Genomic DNA, 19,887 nt, shown 5'->3' with positions numbered 1-19,887 from the left:
GAGGGTTCACAGTAATTCAAATAGTCAAGTTAAAGAGAAATTATCAGTAATTCCAAGGAAACCTACTTTATGCTTCTTCTCTCAACGTTAGGAATGAGACATTTCTAGCCAGGAGTAAGAAAATTGGGGACATCTACAGATTCAAAATGGTTCTGTACAGTTTAAGAGCCTAACCAAGAAGGAAGCCTCAGGTTAAAACACAGCCTCTTTTCTCTCAGTATCTCCTTTGCTCTGGGCTTGTTCGAACATCATCTGCACAGCCCTCTCCTTGCCCATCATGAACTGTCTCTCCTAGTTCTCTCCTGGTGACCGTGGGCTTCCCCTGACACCTTACCCACTGCCCAGTCTCCTTCTGCGCACTTCACTAGCACTTGCACATCAGAGGGACCTCACTCCTCATTTACTCACACATTTTACAAGTGTTCACAGCCACCTTTAGGGGTCTCTGCAATGGGCACGCGTGATAGCCTCTCATCCCACCTTGTTTCTAGGGAGACTAAATGAGTCCATTCAGGAGAAGCGATAAGCACAGTTCCTGCACTTGGTAAGCGCTAATATTAGTTACTATTTATATCATTTCCTGAGGCCTTCAAGCCAGACCCTTTTCTGTGTATGCTACTTTTTTATACAATTTGGAAAAGAATTTTCCCCCTATTATGTATTAGTTTATTGTGGAACCAGAAAAGAAAATGATATGAGTTTGTTTGTCTTTAATATGTTTTATTGATTTCAGAGAGAGGAAGGGATAGGAAGAGAAAGATAGAAACACCAATGAGGAGAGAGAATCATTGGTCAGCTGCCTCCTAGATGCTCCCTACTGGGGATGGAGCCTGCAACACGGGCATGTGCCTTGACCAGGAATCCAACCATGACTTCCTGGTTCATGGGTTGGTACTCAACCACTAAGCAACACGGGCCGGGCAATACACAATTTTTGTTGTTGTTTTTAAATCTAGCCTGACTAAAATTACCTTTTAGTTGTAATAGCCTTCCAATTCCTTTTAGGTAGCCAATTTTATTATCTGAAAATGTGATTAAATTTACTTTTACCCAAGACATGAACCTATGATTGCTTTTTCTTCTTTAGTTGCATTGGTTTGAAATTTCAGAACAGTGATGACATACATGACAGTAGCAGGCATATTTGTCCTGTGTTTGACCTTCAAGCAGATTCCTCAAATATTATCTTTTCAGGTCATATATTAGTTGATGATCAAGGAAACTATTTTATGATAGGAAATAATCTTACTAACATTTCCTCAGAACTGTTTTTATACAGTATCATTGCATATTTTCTGATGATGCTATTATATTTAGATGATTTTTCTATTAATTTATTCTAAAATAATAAATAAATTATCAATATTAGAGGCTTGTGGTTTTCATGGTGGATTGCTTCTGCTCATAATTTAAATCAGGTATTCTGCACTCCATACACTATCCTATAGATTCAAAGGGTGCCTTAGTAAGAGAATTGTTTGCCGGTTACTAGAACCATCAGCAGAAACCAAGGACAGCTCCTGGCTGTGCCTCCATTCAGCTAAATTCTCCTATATCTAAGCTTTGAGGTGCGTCTGGTAGACTTTAATGGACACTGGCATAGGGAGAGTTATATTGGGAAGAAAGTAAGGATGGTGGATTGGTCTGACAGTTAACATCAGCCAGGGTCTGGGGAGACTGAGTAGAGCCTGTGTGCTATAGATTTCCTGGACCTTCCCACTAGCAAAAAGGAAGCCAGATTTAAATTTTCTTATAATGTCACCATTTTGTATCTGATTTACTAACTCCCCATGTCTGAATCTACACACTTAAATCATTCGTCAGCAAAGGACTCCGCAAAGAGAAAATGCCACCCACAGCCTGTTTTTGTAAAGAGGCTTTATCAGTAGGGTGATGGTAGCCCTGTAAAAGATATGTCTACATTCTAACCCCCAGTACCTATAAATGTGACCTTATTTGAAAAAAAAAAAAAGTTTCTTTATAGTTATAACTAGGGGCTCAGTGCACGAAATTCATGCACTGGGTGTGTGTTGGGGGGAGTGTCCCTCAGCCCAGCCTGCCCCCTCTCACATACTGGGAGCCCTCAGGTGTTGACCCCCATCACCCTCCAATCGCAGGATAGGCCCCTTGCCCAGGCCTGACGCCTCTGGCCTAGGCATCCGGCCCGAGCAGCGGGGAACTGCAGTGGCAGCGGGGGGCGCCACGATCACGCGGGCTCTGCCCCTGCCCCTGCAGGATGCCTCTGGCTGAGGCGTCCGGCCCGGTCAGCGGGGACCCACAGCTGCAGTGGCCCCGCGATCGTGGGCTTCGCTTTAGGCCCAGGCAAGGGACCCCTAGCTCCTGGGACTGCCAGCTTCGACCGTGTCTAGCTCCCATCGCTGGCTCCACCCCTACTTCCTGCTATCACTGGCCAGGGCGGAAAAGGCACCTGATTCTCCGATCATGGCTGGGGGGCAGGGCAAAGGCGGCCCTGCCCCCCAGCTCTTAGCTCCCACCTGGGTTTCTGTGGCAGGGGGCTTCTTCCTGCTTTCCCTTTCGCCTCCCTGCATTGTGCCTACATATGCAAATTAGCCGCCATCTTGTTGGCAGTTAACTGCCAATCTTAGTTGGCAGTTAACTGCCAATCTTAGTTGGCAGTTAATTTGCATATAGCCCTGATTAGCCAATGAAAAGGGTATCGTCGTAAGCCAATTACCATTTTTCTCTTTTATTAGTGTAGATTAAGGGTCTCAAGATGAAATCATCCTGGATTATCCAGTTGTACCCTAAAACCAATGACCAGCCTCCTTATAAGATACTAGAGGCCAGGTGTACAAAAATTTGTGCACTCGGGTGGGTCCCTCAGCCTGGCCTATGCCCTCTTGCAGTCTTGGACCCCTTGGAGGATGTTTACCTGCTGGCTTAGGCCCGCTCCCTGGGGGTCCGGCCCAAGCTGGCAGTCAGACATCCCTTTGGCAGAGCAGCAGCCTTCGGGGATGTTCACTTACCAGCAGGTAGCAGAGACCTAAGCTGCATCTTTAGTGCTGCTGAGGAGGTGGGAAAGGCTCCCGCCACCACCAATGTGCTGGCAGCCATCAGCCTGGCTTGTGGCTGAGCAGAGCTCTCCTCTGGGAGCACACTGACCACCAGGGGACAACAGCTCCTACATTGAGCATCTGCCCCTTGGTGGTCAGTGTGTGTCATAGTGACCAGTCATTCCCAGTCGCTTAGCTGTTAGGATCAGTTTGCATAGTACCCTTTTATTATATAGGATAGAGGCCTGGTGCATGGGTGGGGGCCGGCTGGTTTGCCCTGAAGGATGTCCCGGATCAGGGTGGGGGTCCCGCTGGGGTGACTGGCCAGCCTGGGTGAGGGGCTGATGGGTGTTTTCAGGCTGGTCACACCCCCTTCAGGGTGGGGGTCCCCACTGGGGTGTCTGGCCAGCCTGGGTGAGGGGCTGATGGGTATTTTCAGGCTGGCCAAACCCCCTGGCAATGGAAGCTCCCAACCTCTCCTTTTTTTCTTTTTTTTTTTTATTCTGGGATTTATTTACCTTCTATAATTGAAACTTTGTACCCTTGAGTGGAGCTCAGAGCCGGCCAGGGCAGGCGGGTAGCTAGGCTTCCTCCATCGCCAGGGGCAACCCAAGCCTCCTGCTTGTTCCAGCTCCATTGCCACGGCCGGCTGAAAGCAGGTATCTGGGGTTTATTTATCTTTTTTTAAAAAAATATATTTTATTGATTTTTTTACAGAGAGGAAGGGAGAGAGATAGAGAGTTAGAAACATTGATGAGAGAGAAACATCGATCAGCTGCCTCCTGTACATCTCCTACTGGGGATGTGCCCACAACCCAGGTACATGCCCTTCACCGGAATCGAACCTGGGACCCTTCAGTCCACAGGCCGATGCTCCATCCACTGAGCCAAACCAGCTTCGGCATATTTATCTTCTATAATTGAAACTTTGTTGCCTTGAGTGGAGCTCAGAGCTGGCCGCGAAGGCGGGAAGCTTGGCTTCCTCCATCACTGGAACAACCAAGCCTCCTGCTTGCTCCAGCTCTGTGGCTGCCGGCCACCATCTTGGTTGGGTTAATTAGCATATAGTCGCTCTGATTGGCTGGTGGGCGTGGCTTAAGGCATAGCGAAGGTAAGGTCAATTTGTATGTTTGTCTTTTATTAGTGTAGATGCAGTGGAGAGGCACAGAGAAAAGAAGACTCTATGTCTCCCAAGATTGGAGTGATGCCGCCACAAAGCCCAGGGATGCTTGCAGTCATGAAAAGCAGGAAGTGGCAAGGAGCACAGCCTCCCTTAGAGCCTCTGGGGAGTGCAGCCTCTCTGACATCCTGAGAAAAGACTTCTGGCATCAAGAACCTGATGAAATAAATTCCTGTTGTTTTAAGCCACACATTTGGGCTTAGTTGTTACAGAATCCACAGAAAATGAATATCTACAGTCAAGCCCATCTGTGTGGGTATTGCCTACCAGTGCTTCCACACTACAATGGCAGAGTTAAGTAGCTGCAACAGAGCACTGATGGTCCAATAATAATCTGTATCTAGTTCTTTACACATATGTTCGGCAGTGACTGCTCTAAGTCACTATCAGGTACTGGTTTTATATTCACAGTACTGTTTCCCATCCATCGTAAAGGAATGCACTGAATAGCCTTGCTGGCCAGAAAAAAATATGTACCTATGTGAGTTTAACGATGTGAATGCATTTACCCCAGAGGAAAAAAATTGAATAATCGGATCTGGGGAACTTGAACAAAGGAAACTCTATCTCTGCAGCCAACATAATTTAACCCCCATCAAGTGAATCTTCAGAATTGATCTCTGGTTTTCAAAGTTGAGGTCAAGGGGAAGTTTCTGGGAGGTTCCTGTTTGGGATGGGTGTGGTCAGGGAGATCACTAAATCTCTGGGTCAGACACTCCATGTGACTCACAGCAGCTCAGAAGCTCATGATGTTATCCTGTCCATGTGTCCTGCATGAGCACTTACATTCCCTGGGGAGATGTTCATTCCAGGGGAGGTGGACCCATCAGTGGGAAGGGGATATGCATCTGGCCCCCAAGGTGAACCCATGGAGACCAAAACTGGCAGAAAAGTTGCCTTTTATTTATGGTCCCTTGGTTTCAAGGGAGCTGACTTGCTTAGAGAACTGAGCAACAGTAAAACAGTCCATTTAATGAGGAGCTCTGAGAATTCAGCCTCTGGACCTCCCTCTGCAGACTCACGTGCAGCTCCTCAGCCACAGGCTAAGAGCATCCTCTCTGTGCCTCTCTAAGATGTTCATCTGCTCTGGATAAAGAGCACCTGACCTTCATTTCTTGCCCTTTCCACATCAATTGTCCAAGGAAGGAAGGACCAGTAGAGCCAAATCCAGTGAGTGATGCCACAGGGGATGCCAGAGTGAGCGCTGTGGGAAAGCATCGTGGGGAGAAGCAAAGCTTTTAATAACCGTGTCTTCTGGGGGAACAGTCAGGCTGATGATATAGTGAAAGGAATGGATTCAAGATCTCATACATTTGATGTCCTTAGGTCTGAAGGGCTTTCTTGCAAATTATTCCTTCTCAGCCCCTTTCTTCTCACCATCTCAGAGCACAATTCCACAGCCTCTCTCCTCCCACAGCAGGAACAGACCCTCCCTTCTGTCTGCTCAGCTCTCAGGATTCTGCTTTATTTCAACCTTAGCATTTCCTTTTCGCTGTGAAGCAATGACAGAGTGAGGCAGCCTTGCAGAGCAGAAAAGCACTGACTTAGCGTCAGGAGTTTTGAGTTCTAATTCACTCTTCTACAGCTGGTGCCTGATGGACATGGAACTTTTCTTACATCCTGTGGGGCTTTCTCTGATCAGCACAAGAGTGAGTATAAGGAGATCTCAGAGAATGCTCATGGAGGAACAGGTGCCAGGGGTCAAGTGCCCAGGACCAGTGCACTGGGCTCTCTGCTGGGTTCCTCACTCCTATTATTGTTCCCTCATTAGCAGGAACTGACCTTTCAAACTGTTCTCACATTTATTGATTGAATTCCAGATTATTTTTACCGTGTCTCAAAATGAGACATGCCTTTTACATTGTGATCCAACAATTTTTGTGCGTGCGCGCCTTCGCGCACACACACACACACACACACACACACACACCTGAACAAAGGGAGCCATATACCCTAAATATGTACAATGTACTCTCATATTTTCTTTTGTGCCTTCTTGACTTTTTTCTTTCACCATTCTGGATCCTTTTTGAGCCTTTAATACCTAAAACCAGTGTCATCTCAGGGCTTTGACACTGCCTCTTTTCTTACATAATCCTCCTTCCTCAGCTAAGCCTGTGTCACCCCCCCCCCCCATCTTCCTTGAGGTCTCTGTTCAATTGTCACCTTGTTGGCAGGGCTTCCTGAACTCCCAATATAAAATATCACCCATTCCACTCTCTTTTGTACCTACTTTTTTTTGTTCACATGACACCATCTAACTTGGTATATGACATATTTGTAGTTTATGTTCTTTCACTACCATTTTATTCTAGGAATTTTGTTTCTGAGCATCTTATACACTTTCCCTAGAGGTAGGAAATGTCAATAAATATTCCTCAAGTGCATGAAAGCATTTCTCATGAAAACAGTGTAATCCACGACCACCTTTGAAAGAAAGTTTGAGGAAGACAGCAATTCCTAATCAGAGATGTCATGGGGGATGAGATGTACAAATAATAAATATTGTTGCTTTATTACAAAGTGTAATTGTAGCATTTCAACTATGTTTGTAATGGCCATTTGTGTAAAAACTAATCATGCTAATTTTTCTTTCCTACTAGTCACCTCCACCCCATGGGACTTGGGAATGATACTCTGATGTCAGAATTTGTTCTTCTGGGATTTTCAGAGAAACCAACACTGCAGCCCCTCATATTTGGGCTTTTCCTCTCCATGTACCTGATCACTGTGTTGGGAAACCTGCTCATCATCCTGGCCGTCAGCTCAGACTCCCACCTCCACACACCCATGTACTTCTTCCTCTCCAACCTGTCCTTGGTAGACATCTGTTTCACCTCCACTACCGTCCCAAAGATGCTGGTGAACATCCAGACACAGAGCAAAGCCATCACCTATGCAGGCTGCATCACACAGATGTATTTTTTCATATTCTTTGCAGGACTTGATGACTTCCTCCTAGCTGTGATGGCCTATGACAGGTATGTGGCCATCTGCCACCCCTTGCACTATATGATCATCATGAACTCCCAGCTCTGTGGACTGCTGGTTCTGATGTCAGGCATCATGTGGGCTCTGAATTCCTTGTTACAAAGTTTAATGGTGTTGCGATTGTCTTTCTGTACAGACTTGGAAATCCCCCACTTTTTCTGTGAACTCAAACAGGTCATCCAACTTGCCTGTTCTGACACCTTTCTTAATAACATGGTGATGTATTTTGTAACTGTGCTATTGGCTGGTGGTCCCCTCGCTGGTATTATTTACTCTTACTCTAAGATAGTGTCCTCCATACGTGCAATCTCATCAGCTCAGGGAAAGTATAAAGCATTTTCTACTTGTGCATCTCACCTCTCAGTTGTGTCCTTATTTTATTGTACAAGCCTAGGAGTGTATCTCAGCTCTGCTGCTACCCAAAGTTCACACTCAAGTTCAGCAGCCTCAGTGATGTACACTGTGGTCACACCCATGCTGAACCCCTTCATCTACAGTCTCAGGAACAAAGACATAAAGAGGGCCCTGAAAAGATTCTATGGGATGACCTGCACAAAAGGGACAATCATCTTGAGGTAAAAAGTGCCCTTGATTTTCGGACTACAGAACTTACAACCAGAAATTAATCACATTGTGTGTGTGTTTTTGTCCTTTTGTTTTTTAAAACATCTTTTTATTGATTTCAGAGCAGAAGGGAGATGGACGGAGAGAAACATCAATGGTAAGAGTACAGTATTGATCAGTTGCCTCCTGTATACCCTCTTCTGGTGATCAAACCCACTACCCGGGCATATGCCCTGACCAGAAATTCAACGGAGCCCTCCTGGTTCATAGGTTGCTGCTCAATCACTGAGAAACACAGACTGGGCGAGACTTTTCCCTTTTATTCTGTCCTTGAATTCTTTTTGTTTATTTTAACTTCTCTATACAATTTAAGTAACCATTTTATTAAGCTTCCTGCTTTGTCTGTTATATAGACAGTTTTCCCCTTTGTCCTTTTTTAACCTTCACAAAGTCTTTCCAACCTTGGCCAGAAATAGTGAGAGGTTCTCATTTACTTCACTAGAAACATTGATGTCTTAAGAATAATTTCTTCTCAAATGACTTATATCATTGTAAAAAATTTGTTCTTGTTTTGTAAGTAGAATAGTAATTAGTAGTATTACTCATGTAGAAAAACTGCACTTGGCTACCTAATGCATTGTATAATTTCATTTCATAAAATCTGAAACCTCAGTGTTCACCATGTCTCCCTCATTCTCTGTACATTGGTACCTTAACTGCTCTTCCTGATATTATAGATTTTATCATTGTTCCCTATAAGTCTCCATCTATTGATAGTGAGGCAATAGGATAGGGATGCCTGGGCACTGGCCTGGTTCCTACTACTTGTTCCTTCTGCATACCCCCTCCTGGGGATAGAGATCAGAGTCAACGTCCTGGGTGGATAGACTCTTGTGGTCCTTCTTATAATTACAACAACCATCATGGAACTATGAAAATGTAAGGTTTATTACTCACAGTCCTGTATGCCCAAAAGCCACACTGGAAGCTGTGTGTATGCATGTGTGTGCGAAAGAGAGAGAAATGGACTTGGGCTGAAGGACTCTGCCTCTATTGGGGACCAAGGGTATGATGGCTATGGTTTTGTGGGCTTGTTTTTTTTTAAAATGTATCTTTATCATTGACAGTATTACAGATGTCCTCCTTCCCCCCCCCATTGATCCCACTTTTCCCCTCACCTTTCCCCTCCCCAGTCCTTCACCCCACTATTATCTGTGTCCATGGGTTATTCATATATGCATATGAGTTCTTTGGTTAATTTTTCCCTCCCATTTCTTTCCTCTGAAGATTCACACTCTGTTGCATGCTTCCATGTCTCTGGGCCTATTTTGTTTGTCACTTTATTTTGTTCATGGATTTCACAATTAAGTTAGATCATGTGACACTTGTCTTTCTCTTAGTGCCTTATTTCACTTAGCATAATACTTTCCAGGCCCCTCCATGCTATTTCAAAGGGTAAGAGATCCTTCTTTTCCACAACTGCATAGTATTCCATTGTGTAAATGTACCACCGTTTTTTTTTTATCCATTCTTCAATGGATGGGCACCTGGGCTGTCTCCAGATATTATCTATTGTAAATAATGCTGCTATGTACATATATTCTTTCTGATTAGTGTTTCAGACTTCTTAGGTTATATTCCTAGAAGTGGGATGACTGGGTCAAATGGCAGTTCCATTTTTAATTATTTTGAAGAACCTCTACACTGTTTCCACAGTGGCTGTACCAGTCTGCATTCCCACCAGCAGTGTCCTAGGGTTCCCTTTTCTCCACATCCTTACCAGCACTTGTTGTTAGTTGATTTATTGATAGCAGCCATTATGGCAGGTGTGAGGAGGCACCTCACTGTGTTTTAATTTGCATCTCTCTGATGATAAGTGACGTTGAGGATTTATTCATATGACTGTTGGCCATTTGTGTGTCCTTCTTTGGAGAAGTGTCTATTTAGGTCTCCTGCCCATTTTCTGATTGGGCTGCTTGTCTTCCTTTTGTTGAGTTGTATGAGTACTTTATATATTTTGGGTTTGTTTTTTATTTAAAACCTAAGAGCAGGAATTGAGGCAGAGGAAGGAAAAGCAGGGTTATTAATGTGGTCAGTTGTTTAGGTTACTCAGGGTTTTCAAAAGGGGAATTTTATAACATGTTAATTCTTGTGTCAATATCACAAAAATTCTGGGTCTGTTCCTGTGTGTAATTCCAAATGAACTTTGCTCCCTAGATGTATCCATTGTATGTAAAGTTTCTCCCTTTGCTTGTTTTAAAAATGCTTCTAATTAAAAATAAAATTGCATATATTAATTATTCCAAAACAAAACAACGAAATCTATAATAATAAAAGCATAATATGGTAATTAATTTAGACATCCGAACGTTTTTATGGACATCATTCTGGACATCCTTTTGGACGAAGCTGTGGTGGAGGGGGCCAAGGTAGTGGCAGTTAGGGGCAATCAGGCAGGCATGCAGAGTGGTTAGGGGTGATCGAGCAGGTAGGCATATGAGCAGTTAGGAGATTGTGGTCCCGTATTGTGAGAGGGATGTCTGAGTGCTGGTTTATGTCCGATCCTGCAGGGCCTAAACCGGTATTTGAACATCCCCTGAGGGGTCCCAGATTGTGAGAGGGTGCAAACCGGGCTGAGTGACCTCCCCCCCTCCCCTGCCCCCGCTGTTATGCATGAATTTCATGCACCAGGCCCCTAGTTTAAAATAAAAGGGAAACTTCATGGGTGAAGGCAACATGCGTGCTTATGTAGTAGCTTTGTTATGCACCTGGAAAAACAGTTATTTGTGATGGATGTATTTGAAATAAAAGCTTATTCAAACACATTACTGTATTTTATACCTAATTTCCAGATTTCAGTGTTGTATTTAGCTGAGCATCCAGAAAAACTATCATAGTTACTTGAAAAATTTGATTACCAAATATCTATCTGCCAGAGGAATCTACTTGGAAATATACATGATAGGTTCAGAGACAGAAAGAGACAGTGAGTTACCATTTATATGACATTCTGAGCTAAAGATGAGGTAAAGCTCCTGAGGCTTCAGAAGGGAGGAAGGACATTGCAGGACAATGAGAAGAGCAGATGGTCAGTAATTAGAAATTGGCCCTGCCCTCTATACAGGTCATAAAATGTGACTAGTAACTCTGATGATAACTCTTATTATTGGCAAGACCCAAAATTTAAATTCTTTAAGGGAGAGGTAAAAGTTTCTCTTGAACTCCCAGGGTCTCAGGTGCCTTCAGCTCAAAATCAATCAAAGTACATGTCTTGGGGTGACTCATTCTGAACCCTTACAATAGTGACCCAGTTTCATTCTTTTGCCTGTGGTTGTCCAGTTTTTCCAGCACAGTTTATTGGAGACACTGTCCTTTCCTCATTTAGCATTCTTGGTTCTTTTCTCCTAAATTAAGGACCTTATGTGTGTGGGCTTATTTCTTGGCTCCCTATTCTTTTCCATTGATCTATGTGTCTGTTTTTATGCCAGTACTATGCTGCTTTCATTACTATAGCTGTATAATATAGCTTGAAATCAGGGAATAGGTTGAGTCCAGCTTTGTTTTGCTTTCTCAGAATTGCTTTGGTTAATCAGGGTCTTATGCAGTTCCACACCAATTTTACGTTTGTTTTTTTGTGTGAAAAATGACTCTTCAGCCCTCAGGTGTAAGACAGTGGAATTCTATTTCTAAATGCTACTGACTTGAAAATATAAAGTGCCTCACATCCAGCCAGGTTGGGATCTTGCTGCTCTCATAGCTGGTCAAGGTGGCCATAGTAGGGGCCAATCAGTTGCCCCAGGTTGGAATCTGCCTCTAAATGTGGGTGTATAACTGGTTGAACAATATCTTAGAAATAAGAATACTTGTTCATGCACTGCTATAGCAGCAGAACATAGAATACTGATTCGGTGAGCAGATTCTGGAGCTAAGTAGCCTGTGTTTGTGCCCTAGTTTCAGCACTTACTAGCTGTGTGACCTTGGGCAATTTGCTTAACCTTCTGCTTCCTCAATTTTCTCAATCTTACTTAATAAAGTTACTGTGTCAGTTAGTGATTTTCGTGTATCAAATTGCCTGGGTACTCCATAACTTAAAGTGTGTATGTAGGGATGACTGGTAGATCTGGTATCTCTTATGTGTCTGGTCAGGGCAGTGGTTCGGCTGACCTTGGGTGAGTCTCTCACACAAGTATTGGATTGACTGGTGGCTGGCTTTTCTAGTGGCTTCAGCCGGAACACTGGTCCTGGAGGCTTATTCCAGATGTTCTGGGCTTCTTTACACAGCCATGGCAGAGTTCCAAGAGACAGATGTGTGCAAGGTTCAGAATTAGCCCAACATCACTTCTACCACATTATTCTGGTCAAAGAAACCCATAAGATTCAAGTAGTGGGCAAACAGACTCAATCTGTTATAGGGGTGAAAGTTATATTGGAAAGTGAGAGGGTACAAGGAGTCCATTGATAGGGGTCATTGATGCAATCAGTCCCCATCATTGTTAATCTATTCTATTAACTTTCTTTGGTAAAGGAATTTGTGTTGAAATTTTACATTAAGTAGAAGAAAAAAAAATCCAAAGTCAATTTGGTGATTCTGCTCCATTAACTGATCTAGTGAATTCCCAATTTCATAAAATTGAAACCAAGCCGAATCCCTTCTCAACCAAACCCTCTACCCCCCAATGTCTCATTTGCAAGGAAACATACCTGAGTACCTTTTCCTTATATTCACCAAAGTAACTTTTTCAGACATAAATCAGGGTCTTGTGGCACTAGTCCCCCATCTGGAATCTGTGATAACATAGAGACACATATCTTGAGTTGGTTTTAAAAGAACTAAATTTTTCTACCAGATAGAAAACCACTGACTCTCATGGACCACAGTCACATAAATCCCAGGCTAGCTGACATTGGATGACTGATGATCACAACTCCTAAAATATCTCATTGTAACACCAGCTCTAACCAATCAGAATATACCCATGAGCTGATCACCCATTGAAAACCCCTACCCCCAATTTCACCCTTTAAAACCAATTGCCAGTAAAAGAACCAGGAGTTCAAGTTTTGAACACTAACGTTCCCATTCTCCTTGCCCAGTGCTAGCAATAAAGTGAATCTAATCTCTCTACTACAAATCTCATGTTCAGTGTGACTCACTTGGTGCCTGGTGGACAAACTCTTCAGTTACGGAGGTAAATGTGGTTCTGACTTTGAGGTCCTTGTGCATTAATATAGGAAATGTAATTTATTACTACAATTAAGGTCAACCTTCTACGTTACACCATTGCATCTAAATTTCTAATATTTTAGTTTTATATTAATTTAATCATTCATCCTTTAATTTCTATTGTCACCAAATTTCTTTAAAATTTTCTTTCAACATTAAAGGTGAGAATATTAGTGTGTCTGTGTTATGTCTTTGTGTGTTTTTATTTGAAAGAAAATCATGTACAAATGTACATACTTGTATATATATATATATATATATATATATATATATATATATATATATATATACTTCCTACCTATGGAAGTGTTATTAGACATACTCTATGTTTAAAAAACATTTTATTTATTTCTACCAATATCTACTGGAATTAGGTTTATGATTCCACATCAGCAGCAGAAATAAGGAAACAGCGGATCAGGCTAATTACATTTTTTACAATTCTATAACAAAGATATTAAAGCTTTTGTGTTTTTTGAGTTATGTATATGAACCTGTGCAGTACGTACTCTTAATTTTTGTATAACTCATTTAATTTAGAAATATTGCTGTTAACTATGTTCACTTTATTTTATGTTATTATCCTCCAATAAATTATTTTAAAATTTTCTTAGAACCAATAAACAGGTTTAATAATGATACAAAATCAACACATAATAATTGTTTGCATCTATATAAACAGTCAGAAGAGAAATTGGAGAACAATTTCATTTCTAATTGCATCAAAAAGAATTAAATACCTAGAAATAAACTATAAAACATTGCTAAAAATATTGAAAAAGGCACAAATAAATGGGAAGATATTCTGAGCACTAGCTTTCCCATTCTCCATGCACAGTGCTACCAATAAAGTGAATTTAATCTTTCCACTACAAATCTCATGGTGCCTGGTGGACAAGTTTATCGATATTCTGTGTTTAATATTGTGAATGTCCATACTATTGTCAAAGAGAAAACCATATGCCCAATTTGGCATCACTCCAGTTAAAAACCCATGATGCTAAATCTAGATTTCATACTGGATTTAATGGAAGTTTCCACCTCTCCCAGAAGCTTAATTTTAATCAACCAGCCTTGAATTTCTGGTCAAGCACCAGTAAGGTAATCTGTCATGTGGGGTCTCCCCATCCCCCACAGAAACAAGAGGGAATCTGTCTGATAGAAATCCTTTCTCTCCTCTTCCCCCAAAGAAAAGATGTCATGGCCCCCAAATAATCCTTTTTTTCTCTCTGTTTTTAATGGCTCCTTCTTTCCCTCCCTGTTTCCTATAAAAACCTTCTATTTTGTACACCCCTCTGAGCTCCCCTTTAGTTTCCAGATAGGAACTTTTACCTCTCCCTTAAAGAATTTAAATTTTGAGTCTTTCCAATAATAAGAGTTATCATCAGAGATAACATTTTATGACATATATCGAGGGCAGGGCAAATTTCTAATTACTGAGCATCTTTTCTTCTTATTGTCCTACAATGTCCTTCCTCCCTTCTGTAGCTCCAGGTGCTTTACCTCATCTTTAGCTCAGAATGTCATATAAAGGGTACCTTGCTGTCTCTTTTTGTCTCTGAACCTCTCATGTATGCTTCCACGTAGACTTCACTGGGAGAGAGATATTTGGTAATTAAGTTTTGCCACTAACTATGGTAGTTATGATTGTTCCCTATAAATCTCAGTCTATTGATAATGATGCAATAGGTTAGGAATGCCTGGGCACTGGCTCGGGTCTTACTACTTTTTCCTGAGACCAATCCCTATGTGACTAGATGGACCCTTCTGGTCCTTATTATAATTGCCACAAGTGGACCCTCAGCTAAATAAGAAAGTAAAACTTGAAAATTATGTATGAAATACAGTAGCATTTTTATAGCACTAGTACCTGACTAAGCTTTTTTTCACAGACATTCATCTCAGATAATCATATTGCCAGATGTATGACACTGCTACTACATAAGCACTCATGATGCCACCACCCACGAAGTTCCCCTTTTATTTTTAACTAGAGTCCTGGTGCACAAAAATTTGTGTACTTAGAGGGATCCCTCAGCCCGGCCTGTGCCCTCTAGCAGTCTTGGACCCCTCAGGGGATGTCCACCTGCTGGCTTAGGCTCACTTCCCGGGAGATCAGGCCTAAGCTGGCAGTCAGACATCCCTCTGGCAGCCCAGGAGCCCTCAGGGAATGTCCACTTGCCAGCAGGGAGCAGGACTAAGTTGCAGTCTGACATCCTTAGTGCTGCTGAGGAGGTGGGAGAGGCTCTCACCACCACCGCTGTGCTGGCAGCCATCAGACTGGCTTGTGGCTCAGCAGAGCTCCCCCTGTGGGAGCATACTGACCACCAGGGGGCAGCTCCTGCATTGAGCATCTGCCTCCTGGTGGTCAGTGTGTGTCATAGTGACCAGTCATTCTCAGTGGTTCTGCTGTTAGGGTAAATTTGCATATTACCTTTTATTATATAGGATTTGATTTGGAACTTGAAATATATGCAATCTTATTTTTAATTAGAAGCAATTTTAATATAAACAAAGGAAGGACATTCACATTAAGAAATGGATATATCTAGGAAGCAAAGTTTATTTGGAATTAAACACAAAAATTTTGTGATTTTTACACAAGATTAACATATTATAAAATTCCCCTTGTAGAAAACCCTGGGTAACCTGGATAACTGACCACAGGGGTGATCCTGCTTTTCCTCCTCCTGCTCTAATTCCAACTCTCATGTGTGGTATTTGGGCAAGCTGGACCTGTGAGTAATAAAACTTACATGTTCATAGTTCCATGATGGCTGTTGAAATCATAAGGACCATAAAGATCCATCTAGTCACAACATTGACTCTGGTCTGAGGAACAAGTGGTAGGACCCAGGCCAGTGCCCAGGCATCCCTATCCTATTCCATCACAATCAATAGACTGAGACTTATAGGGAACAACCATAAAATCTACAGTATCAGGAAGATCAGTTAAGGTACCGATGTACAAAGAATGAAGGACACATGAAGAACACAGAACAAATTACTTACAATGATATAAGTCATTTGAGAAGAAATTATTGTTAAGACATCAATGTTGCCAATGAATTAAATGACAACTTCCAAACATTTCTGATCTGGGTTGGAAAAAACTTTGTGAAGGTACAAAAAACGACAAAGGGAACAACTGTCTACATAACAGACAAAGCAGAAAGCTTAATAAAATGGTCACTTAAATTGTATAGAAGAATTGAAACAAACAAAGGAATTTCAAGGACAGAATACAAGGAATAAGTTTGAAAACTACAATCTGATGAAAGAATCTCAATTTCTGGTTTTGAGTCTTGGAGCACTTTTTCTACCTCAGGATGGTTGTCCCTTTTCTACCTGCCATCCCATAGAATCTTTTCAGGGCCCTCTTTATGTCTTTGTTCCTGAGACTGTAGATGAAGGGGTTCAGCATGGGTGTGACCACAGCGTACATCACTGAGGCTGCTGCACTTGAGTGTGAGCTGTGGGTAGCAGCAGAGCTGAGATACACTCCTAGGACTGTACCATAAAATAAGGAGACAGCTGAGAGGTGAGATGCACAGGTAGAAAATGCCTTATACTTACCCTGAGCTGATGGGATTGCACGTATAGAGGACACTATCTTGGAGTAAGAGTAAAGGATACCAGCAAGGGGACCACAACCCAGAAGCACTGATACAAAATACATCACCATGTTATTAAGAAAGGTGTCAGAACAGGCAAGTTGGATGACCTGTTTGAGTTCACAGAAAAAGTGGGGAATTTTGAAGTCCATACAGAAGGACAATCGCAACACTATCACACTTTGTAACAAGGAATTCAGAGATCCCATGATCCAAGACATCAGAACCAGCAGTCCACAGAGCCAGGAGTTCATGATGACCATATAGTGCAGGGGGTGGCAGATGGCCACATACCTGTCATAGGCCATCACGGCTAAAAGAAAGTCATCCAGTGCTGCAAAGAGTATGAAAAAATACAACTGTGTGATGCAGCCTGCATAGGTGATGACTCTGCTTTGTGTCTGGATGTTCACTAGCATCTTTGGGACGGTGGTGGAGGTGACACTGATGTCTACCAAGGACAGGTTGGCGAGGAAGAAGTACATGGGTGTGTGGAGGTGGGAGTCTGAGCTGACGGCCAGGATGATGAGCAGGTTTCCCAACACAGTGATCAGGTACATGGAGAGGAAGAGCCCAAATATGAGGGGGTGCAGTGCTGGTTCCTCTGAAAATCCCAGGAGAAGAAATTCTGAAATTGGGGTATCATTGTTTCGTCCCATGTGGTGTAGGTGACTAGTAGAAAAGAAAAAGTAGCATGATCATTCTTAAATCATTGAATATTACTAACATAATTGAAATGCTACAATTATACTTTGCAATAAAGTAATCAATATCTATTTTTTTGAACATATCATCCCCTTACAACACACACCCTAACCCATGACATTCTGATTAGGAATTTCTGTCCTCCTCAGACCTTTTCCCCGAGGTGGCCATGGACTGCACAGGTTTTTTTGTTGTTGTTGTTCGTTTTTTTAAAAAATCTTTATTATTGAGAGTATTACAGATGTCCTCCTTTTTCAACTCCATTACCCCCTTTACCCAGTTCCCATCCCAATGCAGGCCTTCACCATCTTATTGTCTGTGTCCAGAGGTAATGCATATATGCATATAAGTTCTTTGGTTAATCTCTTCCCTACTCTTCCCCCTTCCCTCTGAGATTTGTCAGTCTGTTCCATATTTCTATGCCTCTGGTTCTATTTTACTCATCAGTTTATTTTGTTCATTAGATTCCTTGTTCATTTGCCTTGATTTTAGTTTCAATTATTAATAGATATATTTTTATTGCCATTCTATTCTTCATATTTGCTATCTTTTTCTTCTCCTTTTTTTCCTCCCATCTTCTTCCTCTTCCTGCTGACCCTCCTCCTCATTATTCTTTTCCTTCCTCCTCTTTTTCTTCTTCTTTAGAATACCCTTCAACATTTCCTGTAATACTGTTTTGGTGGTGATGAACTCCTTTAACTTTTTCTTGTATGTGAAGCTCTTTATTTGACCTTCAATTCTAAATGGTGGCTTGGCTGGGTAGAGTATTCTTGGTCATAGGTCCTTGATATTCATCACTGAATATTTCTTACCACTCCCTTTTGGCCTGTATGTTTTCTGCTGAAAAATCAGCTGAGAGTCATATGGATGCTGTCTTGTAGGTAACTAACTGTTTTTCTCTTGCTGCTTTTAAGATTCTCCCCTTGTCTTTTTCTCAAATATGTATTTTTATTGATTTCAGAGAGGAAGGGAGAAGGAGATAGAGATAGGAACATTAATGATCAGAGAGGATCATTGGTCCGCTGCCTTCTGCACACCCCTTACTGGGGATCAAGCCCTCACCCCAGAAATGTGTCCTTGACCCTTCAGTCCTGGGTCCATGCTCTATCCACAGAGCCACACCAGTTAGGGCTACAGCTTAATAATTGTTAATAACCTCACCTGATGATGAGGATTATAGTATCCAACAGCCTATGATGGTGGACAGATAATCAATATACTGTATGTAAAGAACTTGGTGTACTTCCTTCTTGTTGGTAAATGAATGGTTACCACTCTGATGGGATGAGGCTGATTATTTTCTTCCTCCTCTCAAATGTCTTTATTGCTTCCTAACATCTCGGTCGCCAATTCCACAGACATATTTCAGTTCCCTGTCATCTCTCCCATCTAACAGGCAGACACCCCTTTAGCCAAATATTCACATTGACTCAGAGAGAACTTTAAAGCTGATCATTGAACTCTCTGATTTAAATTCCTCCCCTAGTGATAACTCACTGGAGATAGAGGCCAAAATTCTATAGCTTCAATCACGAGTGTCTGTGAACTTTGGGCCAGCTCCACCCTCACAGAGCCCTGGCCTCCTTACCACTGGTCTCCTAAACATTGAACTGAGTCCACTTCACCTGACACCACAGCTGCAGGGCTCAGAGCCTTTATGGGCTTGCTTTCCTCTGCTTGGGGTCTCCCCACTGGTCTTTTGGAATTTTTCACCCCCTCTCCATCCTCCAAACTCCAACTCCTCTTTCAGAGAGACTGGATCCTCTCCTTCATGAACCTTTTCTTTTTCTAAGATTAGCACAGGAAAAGGTCACTTTCTCATGCTCTTAATCTAAGTGTTAGGGCACCCATGGTGAGATTTTTTTATTTAATCCCATGTCTTTGTTCCTTGCTAGACTGTGCGTACCTGAGGCATATAGCATGTTATACAAACACCTTCTCTCCCCCTTTAGATTTACTTTAGTGTGGCTGATAAACATGTATTCTATGACAGGATTCTATGAAGTTAGGTGTGGAGGACATGCTTGAGGAATGTTCTCTATGTTCTGAGATCAGGAGCCCTTTGCAGATTACAGTTGTAAGAATGAAATAGAATGGAATCAAGGAGGCACAAAAGAAAGCATTAGAGTGTGTCATACACAGTGAGGGTACATACATAATCATTTCATGGTTCCCTTTTTTTCCTCGTGTGTGTGTGTGTGTGTGTGTGTGTGCACAAAAAGGCTGGATCACAATGTAAAAGTCATGTCTTATTTTGAGACACAGTAAAACAGATCTGGAATTCAACACAAGCAATGCAAGACCTGCTTAAAAGGCCATTTACTACTAATGAATGAAAAGTAATAAGAGTGAAGACCCCTGCAGAGAGCCAGGTGCAGCGAGAAGAGGGAGCCAGCGTGGGTGCTGAAGTTACCTCAGACTCAAGGAACCACACACAGACTGGACCTTCACTGCACCACTGACCTCATCACAGCGTCCTCCCAGCCTCTGATCTAATTGTGATTCCTGCACCTATTCCATGTTTAGATCACTCTGGTGTTTATATGGCTCAATAGCATCTTTCCTTTGCTTTTTTTGGCTTTGAATTTTGATCTC

At 42.3% G+C, this 19,887-nt stretch overlaps 2 protein-coding genes across 2 annotated transcripts; one reads left to right on the top strand and one right to left on the bottom strand.

Annotated features, from left to right (window-relative positions):
• The first annotated feature begins 6,810 nt into the window (after positions 1–6,810).
• On the top strand, positions 6,811–7,764 carry LOC132234140 (olfactory receptor 7A17-like). The gene has a single exon (XM_059695190.1). It carries the CDS (start codon positions 6,811–6,813, stop codon positions 7,762–7,764), a length of 954 nt encoding a protein of 317 aa, XP_059551173.1.
• Positions 7,765–16,292: 8,528 nt separating this feature from the next.
• On the bottom strand, positions 16,293–17,246 carry LOC132234139 (olfactory receptor 7A5-like). The gene has a single exon (XM_059695189.1). The coding sequence runs from the start codon at positions 17,244–17,246 to the stop codon at positions 16,293–16,295; it is 954 nt and encodes a 317-aa protein (XP_059551172.1).
• Positions 17,247–19,887: the final 2,641 nt, after the last annotated feature.

This window comes from Myotis daubentonii, chromosome 5 (genome assembly GCF_963259705.1).
Source record: "Myotis daubentonii chromosome 5, mMyoDau2.1, whole genome shotgun sequence".
NCBI lineage: Eukaryota > Metazoa > Chordata > Mammalia > Chiroptera > Vespertilionidae > Myotis > Myotis daubentonii.
This window is presented reverse-complemented; position numbering and strand designations above follow the sequence as displayed.